Raw genomic sequence first — 15,755 nt, forward strand, 5'->3', positions numbered from 1 at the left:
TGATATGCATCAACCAAGTCACCGAGCCTGACCACTCTATCCCGTTTGCCGCCTCTTACGACAAGCATAGTCACCTTTTATGGCAAGCATGGGTTGCTGAAGACCTATTCTACCCCTGATCTTCATGGGTCGTGTCCAGATATCATACTGGAGATTCGTACTGAACATGCTGAAGGTGTTGTTAGAGGTTTTTGAAGACTATATCTTTTCCTGTACAATTTAGAATTATCCTTAGACATGTTAGACATGTTAGACTTTGAGTGAATACTGCTAGACTCCATGTAATACCTTATGAAGTCATGTTCTGTTCATAGTCAGGACCCCTGCGTTATTTTAACACTGCTTATTTTATTTCAGTGTTTTATGTTAATTCTGCCATTGGCATGACATGTTTTTTGGTTTATTGACTGTTTTTGTAAGTACTATTGCCTCTATGCTAAATAAATCGTCTGACGTACAAATAATATTCTGCTTGTATTAATAATCTTCATGCAGCTGCTAGGCTTTTACTTCTAGTATTGTCGTCATAAAATTAATGAAACCATATATATCCATCGTTGCTGTGACTATGTGGATCTCTTAATAGTATTTTAACATTGAAATACTACTTGATCTGGTCAATCTTTAACTTTTTTGTTTTGGAACTGAAAGTGCTGTTGAATGTAATGCATAAGTCCAGTTTTAAACTATTTTCTAAGTTAGTTCTAGTATTCAAGTATTCTAGTATTATCAAGTTAGTTTAGGTACAATACAGAGCCCCCATGAAGAACTGGGCTCGAATTGGTCTTCAGTACACGCCTCTGTGGTCTAGTGGTAAAGCATCCTCTGGGAGAGTGGAGAGTGAGACATTAAAAGATGGTACTTGTTGTTACCTTGCCAGGCAATCGGCATAAAGGGGATAAAACAAGGACTGGTCGGCTCGGAGTATACTGTGTATACAATGTCTGATTGGGGTGTTCATGTTTAACTGTGGCATTGTATGTCAGTGGGTTGATTGCATGTCATCATAGCCTGATGGCATGGATTGTTGCTCACAATATCAATCACTGGACTGTCTGATCTAGACTTGAATATTTACAAGCTATCGTCATAGCTTATATATCGCTGAGTGCATCCTTAAACAACACACAAACTATACCAAATCTCTGTCTAGCTATATTGGCATTCATACAAAATATGTTCCTCTTTATTGGTACTGTATATTTATCAAGTTGAATGAAAGTGAGTTTACAGCAGTAAGTGCCCACTGCCTGCAGTGTACAAATTGTATCAGGCATCACAGCATGCCAGCAGCTGGGACAGGGCTGAAACTGTCCTGTATTGATTTGTGGGATGTTACAGATTTAGAAAGTGACAACTCTGCAGTTTATTCATTTAGTGAGTCTTTGTTCACAGTTTGTTATGTTTAGATACTGTGACTGTGCAGATACTGATTCAGTTTTGTGTTGTGGGATTTCTGGCCTGAATGTTGACATGTCATTAATAGTTTATTTGTTCAACCATTCATCAGGAAACAATCAGTTGAAATTACTGTTTAGAGAAGACACTGAAAATGGCCCTGAAAATTACTTACCGTATTCGACGTAATAAGCGCCCAGGATGCTCTCAAAATTAGAAATGGGGGACTCTTATTAGAATATAATTTTAGTGAGAGAAAAACAGAATTGAAAGATCGTAAATTTCATTGTTTATGCTGACAGCCCGAAATGATACAAAAGAAAAGTATGTGCATATTATACACGACAGATATATTTTCCAGAATTTAATTGCCCATAATTAAGAGTGCATATATCACACGAGTGGGTATTATACACGAATAAATAAGTCTTGTGTACATTGATCAATCCGAAGGGGTGCTAATTGGGATTGTTCACTAGCCAATATATTAGCAAATATCGCCATCGCTTATTAGAGCGGGGCGCTTATTAGGTCGAATACGGAATTTAGGTTTCACTGTTTCTGTCACTCATTTTTGTTTTATCATTCTTACTTTTTGTACTGCTTTACATGTTTAATACAGCTCAGACATATTTAGTCTATGATGAACATTTACATGTCTAATGCTTTACATTACATGTCATGGTTAGTGAAGTTGCAGATACTTTAACATGGATTTATGACAGTAGTATCTGGGGCTGGGATGGATGGGTAATTCAGGTACTCGGGTTGGGTGGGTCCTGACTAGGACCCGGGTACCCACATGACTACCCGAACCCATGGTTAGTCATGTTATATACTGTTTAATGACATTAACAATAAAACTCAATGGTTATGCTACAAGTATAGCTAATGTTCACATTTCTTTCTCACTATGCAGGCATTCGTTCTGACTTTTATATGTTCCAGTAAGGATAAAGTGTCTATCCACTGCAGAGTATACATGATCAGATCGTTTTACATGTGTATCTAAATAGTTTTTGCCAGGGCTGCGGTAAAACAATTCCCATTCGGACATTTTGTACCCAACTCTTTAGACCTATAGCGGGTATCCGGGTAGGGCAGGGTAATAGGGTGTCAGGTACCTGGGTAGTAAATTTGGACTCATCCCAGCCCATGTAGTATCACTAAGATATGTTTTGTGGTATGAGGCCTAAGGTATTGTTCCACATTTGACCTTAGTACTACAACTGTTGTTATACCATAACCCTACAAAAGTTGTAGGTCAAATATCAATTTGGGACTGATGCTGTGGTCTTATAACATGTACATTGATGTTGCTCTTCTTGATGTACATCATCCGTCACTCATCTGTCCTACCATTGCACTCTGCCTGCAGAAGGAGCACCAAGTGGAACTGGAGAGGTGTAGACATGACTATGAACATCAGATTCAGGAGTGCCACACAAAGATTCTGCATCTTCAGCAGGAGGTGGAGAAATATCAAGTCATTGCAGGAATTGAAAAACTTACGCAGGCTGCTCTCTCCGATGCCGAGGCTGCTAGGAAGGAGGCAGGTTTGGGGGACAGGGTGAGCCTGCATCTCACCAATGGCTTCCTGACGCCAGAAGATGGTGTGGGTGAGAGGATCATTGCTGTGACTGCAACCCCCCAACAGACACCTTCCACGTATCACACCCCTGCAGCTACACCCGAGTGCCTTGGGAAGGATCAACTAGTGCAGTATTTGTCAGAAGCATCTCCTGAGAACAACCATCCCTTACACCCCCCTTCAGAACTTGTGCCTTCACCCCAGGGGGTTGGGCTTGATGAGGTCACTCCTCCCAGACCCTATCATCCTGCAGAGATGTCTGTTGCTCCTGGGGGTCCTCCTCCTCCCCCTCCTCCCCCACCACCTCCTCCACCCCCAGGACAAGGTGGACCACCCCCACCTCCTCCTCCACCTCCACCACCTGGTGGGGGTCCGCCTCCCCCTCCCCCACCCCCTCCTGCTCCAGGGATGGGACCTCCACCACCACCTCCGCCTCCTGGAATGGCTATCAAGAAAGGTGAGTTCACTGACAGTGTGAAACTCTCTTCTTGCAAATCATGCTTTTGAAACGTTGAACAGCTAATGTTGTGACTCAAAGCATAGGGTATGATAAGGGCATTTTTTAGCTCACTGGAAATGTCAAATTTTAGGGAAAACTTTTGTCATAATGCCTCATAATGGTATGAAACTTATCAGACATGTTCAAATGGTTGACATCATGCCATTTTCTGTCTTACACTTGCAATGTTTTCTGGCATCTTAAAGTAAATAAGAATGACTAAAATGAGAGAAAGAGGAGAATGTATTCTAACTTCAAGAAAAAATGTAACTACGAGCAACTCTTTATCTACATCCCCTAAGAAAGTAAACTTGGGTCAAATATTAAAAAAAATATACTTCCTTAAAAATATCTTAAATCAGCATTTTCGATCAGCGTTTTTCAGCAAGGTTTAGCTTACATTTAGTGTTGTTTAGAGTCCCAAACATACACATGTTGAAATTAACAGTCTAGCTTTCATTCATATGAACTTTCATAACAGTTCCTAAAAGTTTTGCCCTTTGCATAAATTATGCAGATCTTGTGGGCCGAAAAGGACCCTTATCATACATTGTCCTTTGATCATCCAGCAATATAGCTGTACCGTAGAGGACACGCTGGTAACTGTTCATTTGTCATATATAGTGCCAATATCTGGCAGCCATGTTTGTCTACCACTCTCAGCATTTTGGGAACATTTGTCATTAGTTTATTGACAAAGAAGGCATTGCATCAATGAATCAAACTTGAAAGTAGTTCCTTCTAGGCAACCTCATTTGCATATTTATCAGATAGTGATACCAAGTTTATCAGATTGGCTTATCACATTAACAACACTAGACATTATATGATAAACAGCTATAAGCTGGAACACTTTGGGCTTTCCTCTCTCATTAAGCCCACTCCATTACTGACTTTTTTTATAGTGTCTATGGCTGTAATACTATTTAACTTTCACAACTCAGTCTAAACATTTGCCTCCATGTTTTATAACATCCCAGGTCCAATGAAGCCAGTTGTCAGCCCTAAGTCACCGATGAAACCCCTGTTCTGGCAGCGACTACAGGTCCATGACATCAAGAACAAACACAAGGAGTAAGTACCAGTGGTTAGGATAACAGGGAAATATGATCAGTTATTACAACCAGTGATTATAACATCAGGACACAAACACAAGGAGTAAGTACCAGTGTTTAGGATAATAGGGAAATATGATCAGTTATTACAACCAGTGATTATAACATCAGGACACAAACACAAGGAGTAAGTACCAGTGTTTAGGATAATAGGGAAATATGATCAGTTATTACAACCAGTGATTATAACATCAGGACACAAACACAAGGAGTAAGTACCAGTGGTTAGGATAACAGGGAAATATGATCAGCTATTACAACCAGTGATTATAACATCAGGACACAAACACAAGGAGTAAGTACCAGTGGTTAGGATAACAGGGAAATATGATCAGTTATTACAACCAGTGATTATAACATCAGGACACAAACACAAGGAGTAAGTACCAGTGTTTAGGATAATAGGGAAATATGATCAGTTATTACAACCAGTAATTATAACATCAGGACACAAACACAAGGAGTAAGTACCAGTGGTTAGGATAACAGGGAAATATGATCAGTTATTACAACCAGTAATTATAACATCAGGACACAAACACAAGGAGTAAGTTCCAGTGTTTAGGATAATAGGGAAATATGATCAGTTATTACAACCAGTAATTATAACATCAGGACACAAACACAAGGAGTAAGTACCAGTGTTTAGGATAATAGGGAAATATGATCAGTTATTACAACCAGTAATTATAACATCAGGACACAAACACAAGGAGTAAGTACCAGTGTTTAGGATAATAGGGAAATATGATCAGCTATTACAACCAGTAATTATAACATCAGGACACAAACACAAGGAGTAAGTATTGGTGTTTAGGATAACAGGGAAATATGATCAGTTATTACAACCAGTGATTATAACATCAGGACACAAACACAAGGAGTAAGTATTGGTGTTAAGGATAATAGGGAAATATGATCAGTTATTACAACCAGTCATTATAACATCAGGAGACAAACACAAGGAGTAAGTACCAGTGTTTAGGATAATAGGGAAATATGATCAGTTATTACAACCAGTCATTATAACATCAGGACACAACCACAAGGAGTAAGTTCCAGTGTTTAGGATAATAGGGAAATATGATCAGTTATTACAACCAGTCATTATAACATCAGGACACAACCACAAGGAGTAAGTTCCAGTGTTTAGGATAATAGGGAAATATGATCAGTTATTACAACCAGTCATTATAACATCAGGACACAAACACAAGGAGTAAGTACCAGTGTTTAGGATAATAGGGAAATATGATCAGTTCTTACAACCAGTCATTATAATATCAAAAACAATCACAAAGAGTAAGTATTGGTGTTAAGGATTATATTTAATAATGACCAGGTCGTTACAACTAGTCATTTCGATATCAGGAACAATGATAACAAATATGTACTGGTGTTATGGTTTACATGAAACCATCTATCAATATTGATTGGTTTTATAGTTTGAAGAGATTCTTGACCATCGGGAAAAAGTCGTAGTGATAAAAAATGCAGCCTTTCTCACTCCGACAAATTAGAGAATTAGGACATGCTTCTATCAGTATTGTGTAAAGGTAGTGCTTGATATGAGCAGAATAACAAATGTTTTATTTGTCATCAGGCCTTGTCTCATTTGTTTTTAGTCTGCGCTGTTGTTAATGGAATTGGGTGATCAGGCTCGTTGACTTGGTTGATCGTGTTGGTTGATACATGTCATCGTATCCCAGTTTCGTAGATCGATGCTCATGATGTCAGTCACTGGATTGTCTGGTCCAGACTCTATACTATAGCCAATAATTTCAAGACTATGGGACCCTCTTAACTTCAATTCACAATATATTATGATACTTGTAGTATTTCTTCAGTGGTAGTTCAGTAGTGGTAGTTTAGTAGTGGTAGTATTTTGATGATGTGCCACAAATTGAAAATTCCAATTGTGCAAAACACTGATCAGCCACTAAGTGGAGATATTTCACTCATTCAATCCTGTCATGTAGGTTGAAGGATAGCAATCTGTTCTGGGAGACAGTCAAGGAACCTATCGTGGACTTTGATGAGTTTGATGACATGTTTGCCAAGAAGCCATTGGAACCTAAGAAGAAGGCAGCATCCAAGCCAAAGGAAAAGACAAAGAAAGAGGTCAGATCCAGTTTTAGATGAGAACCATTTGGTTGTGATTTGAACGTGATGAGTGTATGCTGTGCCTGATGGGAACTGGGATGTCACTGGTGGGGCAGGATGTGCCCGGTCACCTTCTTAGCAACTTCCTGGTAACATCACTATTTGATAGTGATTCTTAAACATATGCTCATGATGTAGTCGGAATCATACAATGGACTCTGCTTTAAGCAGAGAATTCTGATGACTATGGAAAGGCTTTTGTCACTTTTATTTCTTAATAATTGTTATTCAGTTGTATACGCTGTGATGTCTTCAGGTGGTGAAGCTGCTGGATTCCAAGAGGTCACAGGCTGTTGGCATCTTCCTGTCAAGTCTCAGACTAGAGATGCAGGATATAGAAAACGGTCAGTTTCTTATCATAGATCGAACCTAATATTTGCACACTAGTTAAGAATATGGAACAAATCCAACAATGAATGATTTGATATCTTCATACTGAGACTGTTCCAAATTTCGAAAAGGAAACAAGTTAGTCCAGGTCCTGTCCCTGTCTTTTGAAGTCTTGAAGTTGCTCTATTGTCATGTACTTTGCTACAGATATTGGATGTTGAAGTTTCTTCATGTAATCTACTCCTCCAGGAAGTTGTGTGTTTTCAGATATTTTCTCTTTGAATTTTTTTTGTAATTTTATCAATCCTGATTGCGAGAAACATGATATAGAATTCGTTTTAGCATTTCATGTAACAAAGTAGAGGACATGTAATTAAGACAGAATCTTGATAGTACATGTTGACTTACAAAACTTTCTGCTTTACAGCTATTTTGAATCTTGACACTTCGGTGCTGGACCAAGACAAACTCAAAGCAATATATGATAGTGTAAGTAGAACACTACTTGATGTATCTTCCCTCCAGTATTGATAAATATGTGTGTTTCGTTTGTAACTGTGATTCATGTGTATGCACCAGTAACACTAGGCATCTTGCTGACATAGTCCAGTGACCTACAGAGCCTTGTGACTCTAGTTTCTATCTGCTACCAAAGGATTTACCTTAACTGTTTATTGTGTCTCCCAAAGAGAGGAATGTACCTGAAGCTCTGTCCTGTGATCCTTAATGCACAGCGTTAGAAATTAGCACTAGTCCTGTAGTCCTTACCAAACTACCCAATAGTAAAGGTATCCTAAGGACTAGTAGAAATTGGCCCATTTTAAGGGTTTTGCTATATGTTATCATTATAAGGACAAGTGGACAAAAACTGTTAGTTTCTAACCCTGAATTGCAGCCATTAATCCTCTCCTTTCAGCGACCTGACGATGATGAGTTAAAGAAGATCAAGAAGCATTTTGACAAGAACCCTGATGCAACCCTAGACAAACCAGAACAGTGAGTGGAGTGTTGCCTCAGTCTGTAGATATAGTATGATCTGAGATGAACCTGGGTCCGTCTATCTATTTGTGAATCCTGGGTAATGTGGAGGTCCAAGGCCTAAAAATGGGAATTCAAATTAACCATGGTGATCTACTTGATGTGTACAGGCTTATGACGTGAGGCACACTTGACTGTTGTCACAACACTGTGCATGCTCTGAAGGCCTGTGCTGGTTGATAATTATTTCCGGTTTGAAATGAATTTTGGTGGTATTTAGTAAATCGTAAGTGGAAAGTCTGAGCTTTGATTGTATTTCTTATCAGAATGGAAATGCTACAATTAAATTAGTTTGTAGGACACAGTGCATATTATTTGTGTTTTTTCTTAACTGTGTTGGATAGTATGACAATGATTGGCGTCCCGTAAAATACTGGTTGCATGCTGATTTTTTGTTCAGTGGAGAATATCACGATATTGTCAATGATTCTAAAAAGCAGATGTGACCAACATGAGCTTTGATAGTCTCTTTGAAATATGCCATGAGAGGTGAAGAAAGTTAAATATACTACTCAAAAGAAGTTAAGGACCACCTGATTCTTTCATATTAGTATAGTTAATCTGTCATGACATGAATGGTTAACTATAATGATATGAAAGAATTGGTTGTTCCTCAACTTCTTTTGAGTAGCATATTAACAGGCCCTGTTCACACACAGATGGTGTGCTAAAAACATTGTCACACTAGATCACAGAACACACAAATTTCAAGCTGATCAGCATATACATGAGAATGAGTATACAGCACAAGCATACATTTCCAGCCGTCCTGCTCTACCAGGTATCCTGTCACTGTATGAGGAAGAGATATACTTCGCTGCAGCCCCTTGCCTCACGAAACATTCCATGACTGTGAACCTTGATTGCATTCGTTTCCTTTCAGATTTTTCCATGATCTGACGCAGATCCCTGACTACGACAGTCGGATCTTCTGCTTCATCTTCCAGTCTTCCTTTGAGGAGAGCATGTCTGTGATAGATTCCAAGCTGAACAACCTCAAGATGACCTGCAAGGTGAAACCCTGAAGATAATTATAGCTGATTAAGATTTGACCTATAAACTATATAGATCCTTTGGCGTTCAGATGAACTACCTTCGCTTCTTCAGGGCAAGTTTATGTTTATAACAAATTGATAATTAGATGGATATCTTGAAAGTAGAATAGATTTTAATTTATTGAAGGTAGATATGTAAATGAAACTTTTTATAATTCTTCTTTGACCTAAGGCGCTGCTTATTCTGTTGATCCTGAAAAGGTCAGGTCACAGTAAAGGTGTTGAAATAAAAGTAGTTGTAATAGATTTAATGTTGTTGTGATCTTTTGTACATGGTGTTTGTTGGTAGCATAGGATTGTAATATGCCATGAGAGTGTTACTGTATGCTCTGAATGTCAAGGTCACAAAGTTACACAATGTCCTTGTATTTCAGACTCTTGTATCGGACGATAATATCAACCGGATATTTGGCATCATTCTTGCCTTAGGGAACTATATGAATGGAGGTATGTCTGTGTGTTGAATCATTGGACTTCACGCATTGCGATTAAGTATTTAATGTGCAGTTGAGATCATGAGTGAAGATTTACAATAAATAATGTCTGTCATAACCAGCTTCAAGTTGATGAAAGCCAAATGTATATCAATACACACCCATTTCAAATGGTCATTATATTGTCTGTGGAAAGCATTTAATTAAATTTATGTCCCAATTTATCCATGCAATTGTGTTTGGGGAGTTGTTGAGAGGTTGTTTGGGAGTTTTTATTGTTAGGGGTTGTTTGAGAGTTGTTCTTATTGGGTTGTTTTTAAGGGAATTGTGTGGGAATTTTTATTGTTAATAATTTCCATAATGACAGAATATCTTGGTGAACCATGCTAACAGAAACATAGACAGTAAGATAAACAAATAATCTCAATTGAAAGTATTCCCAGTGATGTAAAGAAAAATGTATTATGTTTGGAAAAATGAATTTAGTTTGATGAATATTGAGCTTGTTTTTATTTATCAGGTGTAGTTAAAGTGTTGTTTGGAAGTTGTTAAGGTGTTGTTTAGGAGTTAGTGTTAAGGGGTTGTTGATAAGGTTTTTTTCTGAGTTCTTGTCTAGGGGTAATTGGGAAGTTGTTGTTAGGTATTTTATATTTATTAAGGGGTTGTTTGGGAGTCATTCAAGCACTGTGTTACAAACCCCAGTATCAAACATATTGGTTGGTATTGTTTCCCTACACTCAGTCTAACTCTGATCATTTCACAAGATTTGCTATACTCTTGTTTCAGGCAGTAGAACACGAGGCCAGGCTGACGGGTTTGGCCTAGAGATTTTGCCCAAACTCCGGGATGTCAAGGGAAAGGTAAAACATCTTACTTAATCTAGAAACCATCGCTATTCATTTTCTGTTTATAACTTGCACAGTTTCATTATTGTTTACATATGCATGCATCCTCATAGTTTTGGCATCCTGGAGCATGTTTTATGACACCTTCAGTTTGAAGGATATGCGTTAAGTACTGTAAATCTGGAAATTAATGCGTCTCCAAATTTATACGACTGCTAACCCCTAGCGAAAAATGCGACTCAATATCAAAGAGACTCCCCCTAACCTTCCCCAGTGGAATGATACATATCCTTACCTTAATCCAATCAAACGGCAAACACCATCGCTTATTAGCACTGAGTAGAGCACTTCCGTAATAACAATAAACAGTATTTTCCTAGAAGCAACACACAGCTTATATGTTTACTCTGTTGACTAGCATTAAGGAATTTCAAAGGCAATAAAATAATTGAACCAACAACAGTTCACTGGTTAGTATGCGAGAAGGTGTCAAAAAGCTTGACACATGGAAGTGGGCAGAACTCTTGACCCCAGCAGTGATAACTCACCGGATGCCCATTGTGTAATTCCTATTCTTTGAATGATATTGTTTTATACTTGTTACAAGTGCTGCTCTATCAACCGTGTTTGTGTTTATAATCAAGTTGGTATTTCTGCTATCCAAAGTGTACAGTGGGGCCGTCTTAATGTTGATAATAATGCGATCAAAGACCACTCGCATTTTCACGCTGGTGTTAATTTCAAGATTTACAGTAACCAATACAACCTGGAAGAACGACTCTTGATGTGTGGAGTTGCATCCCTTAGCCATGCAAGGATCAGCTGTGCATGGGTTATGCTCTGATTATGATTCTTAGTCTGTTTGCACCCTGTCTGTGGACACAGGTATCACCATAGTGGTAAACATTGAAGGCCTGTGTCTCTTACTCCAACATTTAGCTGACATGATGTGACATGACGAAAATGTTACCGGTATTCTAGCCTGTTGTAATACATCCCCAGCAACCTGTGCTGATTTTAGGAGGGGACTTAATGAATTAGGTAGTCAGACTTGGTGATGTGGTTGATTGCATGTCATTGTAATCAGTGGTGTGGATTGTTGCTCGTAATATCAATCACTGGATTGTCTAGTCCAGACACGATCATATACAGTCTGACATCCTATAACTGGAACAATGTTGTTAACAACAAAGAAGTCGGGAAGTTCTTTAGGACAATTGAGTTTAACATTTTTTTTGTCGTCTAGATTGTGATTTCTATACCCCTCATTCTAGATATCATTTTCTTGTGAGTTCCTCGTTATAATCAGAATGTTTCAAGTGGAGATGTGTTAGGTCTATTGAGGTAACAAACAAACAGACAAACAAACAAAGCTCTCTCTCTCCCTCTCTCCAGGACAACCGGACAAGCCTGCTGCAGTACGTTGTCGTGCAATATGTGAAGACTGTTGAAGGGGAGCGGGCCGGCACTGACCAAGCCAAGCTCCCTATTCCCGACCCCAGTGATATCAACCAGGCAGCCCTTGTTAACTTTGATGAATTACAGAAAGAAGTCAAGAGAATTAAAAAAGACTTTGATTGTAAGTATTACTTATGATACCTATATTCACCTGATTGGCAGTATTCAAATGAAAGGGGTCCTTGAGGGGTTTGCTATGGTATTTGAATCTAGGGACCCTTAAATCTTTAACTGTTAACATGGTGTCCTCCCATTTATCAGACATCTGATAATTGCATAGGTCATGGTTGTTTGGATTAATAATCCATTGGCTGATACCTATCCTATTTAAGGACTAGCCCCAAACAAGATTAATATGACATATTCTTACATCCTCAAATTGTGTGAATAAGTAGATCTTGTTCTCTATTTTCAGGACATTTTTATCATGATATTGACAAATCAAGAAATATCTGGGTTTCAAAAGGTCAATCATAGGTTTCTGGCATGCCCAAGGGACGCAACTCTGCACAGTGAATTGTATGATATCTAAAAGTCTTGGTATGCATGTTTGATTGATTTTATGTCATATAAATGTGTGAAAGGAATAAATATGTGAGGTTATATTATAATTTAGATTAAGAGCTGTGTTATGTCATCCTACCTGCTGTTTTATAATATTTTGCTGTAGTATTTTAGTGAGAGCAGATATCTCACAGGCCCCCGAGGCCGGGTGCTGCCCACCTACTTCAATGACATAAGGGTTATGACAAGGGCCCCTTGACTGCCATGCTTACTTCAAACACTACACTGATAATAAAGGAGTAAGGCTATGTATAAGATGGATGAAGATTTCAATAATGCTGTTAGTTTCTCGAGAGTTGGAGCTTTATATTAGCTTATTTTGGTTGCTGGCAGATTTGATGTCCAACCATCCACTGATGCTTTTTAACAGAAATTGTGACATGGATATAGTTCCCAAGAATATTGTAATTGTTTTTCAACCTATGATTAGCATGATTAATTAGATTAAACTACACATTTAATACCATTACTGAATCGCATCCAACTTGTCTAACATTGTAAATTATTTATTACCAAATCTTCTGCGATGACCTAGAAAATGGTTGTACACACATCATGACTGTGAGATTTGACAGATGAAGGAACATCCTTGAGTGTATGGAACGCCAAATTGTTTATTATGTTCAGTGACTTTCAGTAAAGAGTTTTGTTTTCAGCTGCAGAGTCAAGATTTCAGAAAGTGTTAAAATCTCAAGCTTCTGCAAACCACCAACAACCATTTAAAGATATCATGACAGAGTTCTTTGTGAAAGGTTAGTAGAAGACTTCAGTGTAATAAAGTTGTAATATGTTGAAAGATATAAATGAACTATTAGGACATTGTGCACTGCAGATGTAATACTAATATTGTTTGTTTGTTTGTTGTTTAATGCCGCACTCAGCAATATTCAAGCTATATGAGGGCAGTCTGTAAATAATAGAGTCTGGACCAGATTATGCAGTGATTGAAATCATGAGCATCGATCCACGCAATTGGGAAACGATGACAAGCATCAACCAAGTCAGCAAGCCTGACCACCCGATCCCGTTAGTCGCCTTTTAGAACACGCATAGTCGCCTTTTACGGCAAGCATGGGGTATTCTACCCCAGATCTTGATGGGTCTAATACTAATAAACACTGATGATCTACACAACTGAGGATTGAACATTCTGATTGTTTTACAGGTCAACAAGACTTTGTGGATCAACAGGAGAACCTCTCTGAGTGCCAAGAGAAGTGAGTGCTAATTTATTGCCATTGTAAGCTGTGTGATAGCATGTGTGTGCCATCTTCTTTAAAGATCTTTGTCGTCCAATATCGGATTTGTAAATATTGTTTCAATTTTTCAAATTTGTAATGACATTCATGTTGGTGGTTTTATGTCATATTATGAAATTTGTAAGTGTATACATTCTGATCTTTGGGTTTTAATGTATATGGAAATTGTTACTATTGCTTTTAAAATACCAGATAATATTTGGATTGGTCCATCGTTGGTGAATTGAGAGTTCATGTTTTAAGTGTTTTCACTTTTTTTCACTTACAGTTTAAGATACCTTCAGTTTGTCATACAATGATAATGTAAATTTTTTCGTTTTGTGTTGGTTCTCTTTCCTCTGATTCCAGGAAGTTATATTGGGACATTTATGAATTTTGTCATTCATTGACACGTTTTTAAACTGATTTAATTTGAAATCAACATGTATCCCTTGTCACTAGGTGAAATAATTATAAAATGGAGATTTTTTTTATTATAATATGTTACATATTAAGTTGGAATTTTGTTCTTTTCAGGTTTAGAGAAATGGTACGATTTTTCTGCATTAAGCCCAAGGGAGGCGACTCTGCAGTTTCCCCTGACTACCTGTTCTCATTTTGGTTGGGATTCAGTAAGGAATTCAAGGATCTTTGGAAGAAAGAGCAACAACGTATTGTCAAACAGAGGTGAGGACTCCAACACTGTGTGGGATTAACATAAATTAACCAGTAATTAGTCATGCTTCTATTGCAAAGTAAATTACTGAAATTCAATGATAGCACCCTATAGTCATTCAGGTTGTACAGTTTTAGGAAATACATGTTTTTGTCAAGGAATGGTTCAGCAGATTGCAGCAATATGAGATCCTGACTGAGAATTTAGCACAACGTATTGGCACAGATGATAGCTACGTGTTGGGTGTGGTTGTTTCAGGATAAAGGATAGCGAGAACAAGGTGCAGCGGATCAGAGGCAACAAGACTGCTGCTGCTCCACCCAAGATGGCTCGGAAAGCAGGGGGACTGGTGAGGACACTTATATATAATATACAGACTGGAATGCGGCAAGATATTGCAAGATATCAATCACTGGATTGTCTGGTCCAGACTCGATTATTTACAGACTGCCGTCATATAGCTGGAATATTGCTGAGTGCGGCATAAAACAACAAACCAACCAACCAACCAACATTGTGTATTAAGTGATAATACCAAATATACAGACTACAGCAGGTGCTCAGTAAACAATATTTGTCTCCCCTTTGTGGGTTTTTATTTGCGATATGGTCCCCAGAACCAGATGTGTGACTACCTCCATTGGCATTCGAGGGCTGAATTCATCCCCAATACCCGATGTGAGGCCACTGATATTACAACATGTAGACCATTTACAGTGTTTGAAATTAGGCATGAGAGTTAATGGGTCCTCTTCATAACCCTGTTGTTATGAGTTTAAAGATTAGGGTGTCACTTAATTCAAATACAATAGAAACAAACCTCAAGGATCCTCGGACCCCTTAATTCAACACTGCAGTTTCTCATGAGGCAGAATAGAGCAGATTCTATGGCAGAGTAGGTCCCCACTACACCATGCTGGTCTCTCTGTGGGGATTCTGTGACAAGATAGGTCCCCAGTACGCCATACTCGTCCCTATGGATTTCTTGAGCAGATAAGGTCTCCAGTACCAGATGTGTGACTCCCCATTGACATTCAAGGGATGGCTAGGACCCCAGTATCTACTGCTTGTAACCCTTGGAGATTCAAGGTCGGAATAGGTCTCCATTACCTCATGCTTGTCTCACCTGGGGTTTTTCTATCAATATCTGCATAATCCACATAAAGTGACTATGAATTAATTGTTACCGTAGAGATTTGTGTGAAACAAAGTGAGACACAATGCTATTCTCAAAGTTCTCGAAGGTCGATGTCAAATCTGTTATGATGTAGGAAGTAATATTCCCTACAGAGTTGTCTCCCTTGGTCATATAGACGGTTTGGGGCATTTCTAAGCTGAGTATAGATCATTG

At 38.4% G+C, this 15,755-nt stretch overlaps 1 protein-coding gene across 1 annotated transcript in view; it reads left to right on the forward strand.

Moving 5' to 3' along the window:
• LOC124134840 (titin-like) overlaps window positions 1-15,755 on the forward strand; it is an 82,539-nt gene that overhangs the window by 42,528 nt on the left and 24,256 nt on the right. Inside the window, exons 6-19 of the mRNA XM_046499902.2 lie at window positions 2,777-3,446; window positions 4,469-4,562; window positions 6,583-6,724; window positions 7,023-7,110; window positions 7,524-7,585; window positions 8,013-8,092; window positions 9,018-9,147; window positions 9,564-9,636; window positions 10,410-10,483; window positions 11,864-12,047; window positions 13,147-13,242; window positions 13,656-13,707; window positions 14,266-14,415; window positions 14,663-14,753. Coding sequence (XP_046355858.2) covers window positions 2,777-3,446; window positions 4,469-4,562; window positions 6,583-6,724; window positions 7,023-7,110; window positions 7,524-7,585; window positions 8,013-8,092; window positions 9,018-9,147; window positions 9,564-9,636; window positions 10,410-10,483; window positions 11,864-12,047; window positions 13,147-13,242; window positions 13,656-13,707; window positions 14,266-14,415; window positions 14,663-14,753 — 1,986 coding nt within the window. The remainder of the gene's footprint in view (window positions 1-2,776; window positions 3,447-4,468; window positions 4,563-6,582; window positions 6,725-7,022; window positions 7,111-7,523; window positions 7,586-8,012; window positions 8,093-9,017; window positions 9,148-9,563; window positions 9,637-10,409; window positions 10,484-11,863; window positions 12,048-13,146; window positions 13,243-13,655; window positions 13,708-14,265; window positions 14,416-14,662; window positions 14,754-15,755) is intronic.

This window comes from Haliotis rufescens, unplaced genomic scaffold (genome assembly GCF_023055435.1).
Source record: "Haliotis rufescens isolate VD_foot unplaced genomic scaffold, xgHalRufe1.0.p SCAF_3, whole genome shotgun sequence".
NCBI classification, from domain to species: Eukaryota; Metazoa; Mollusca; class Gastropoda; order Lepetellida; family Haliotidae; genus Haliotis; species Haliotis rufescens.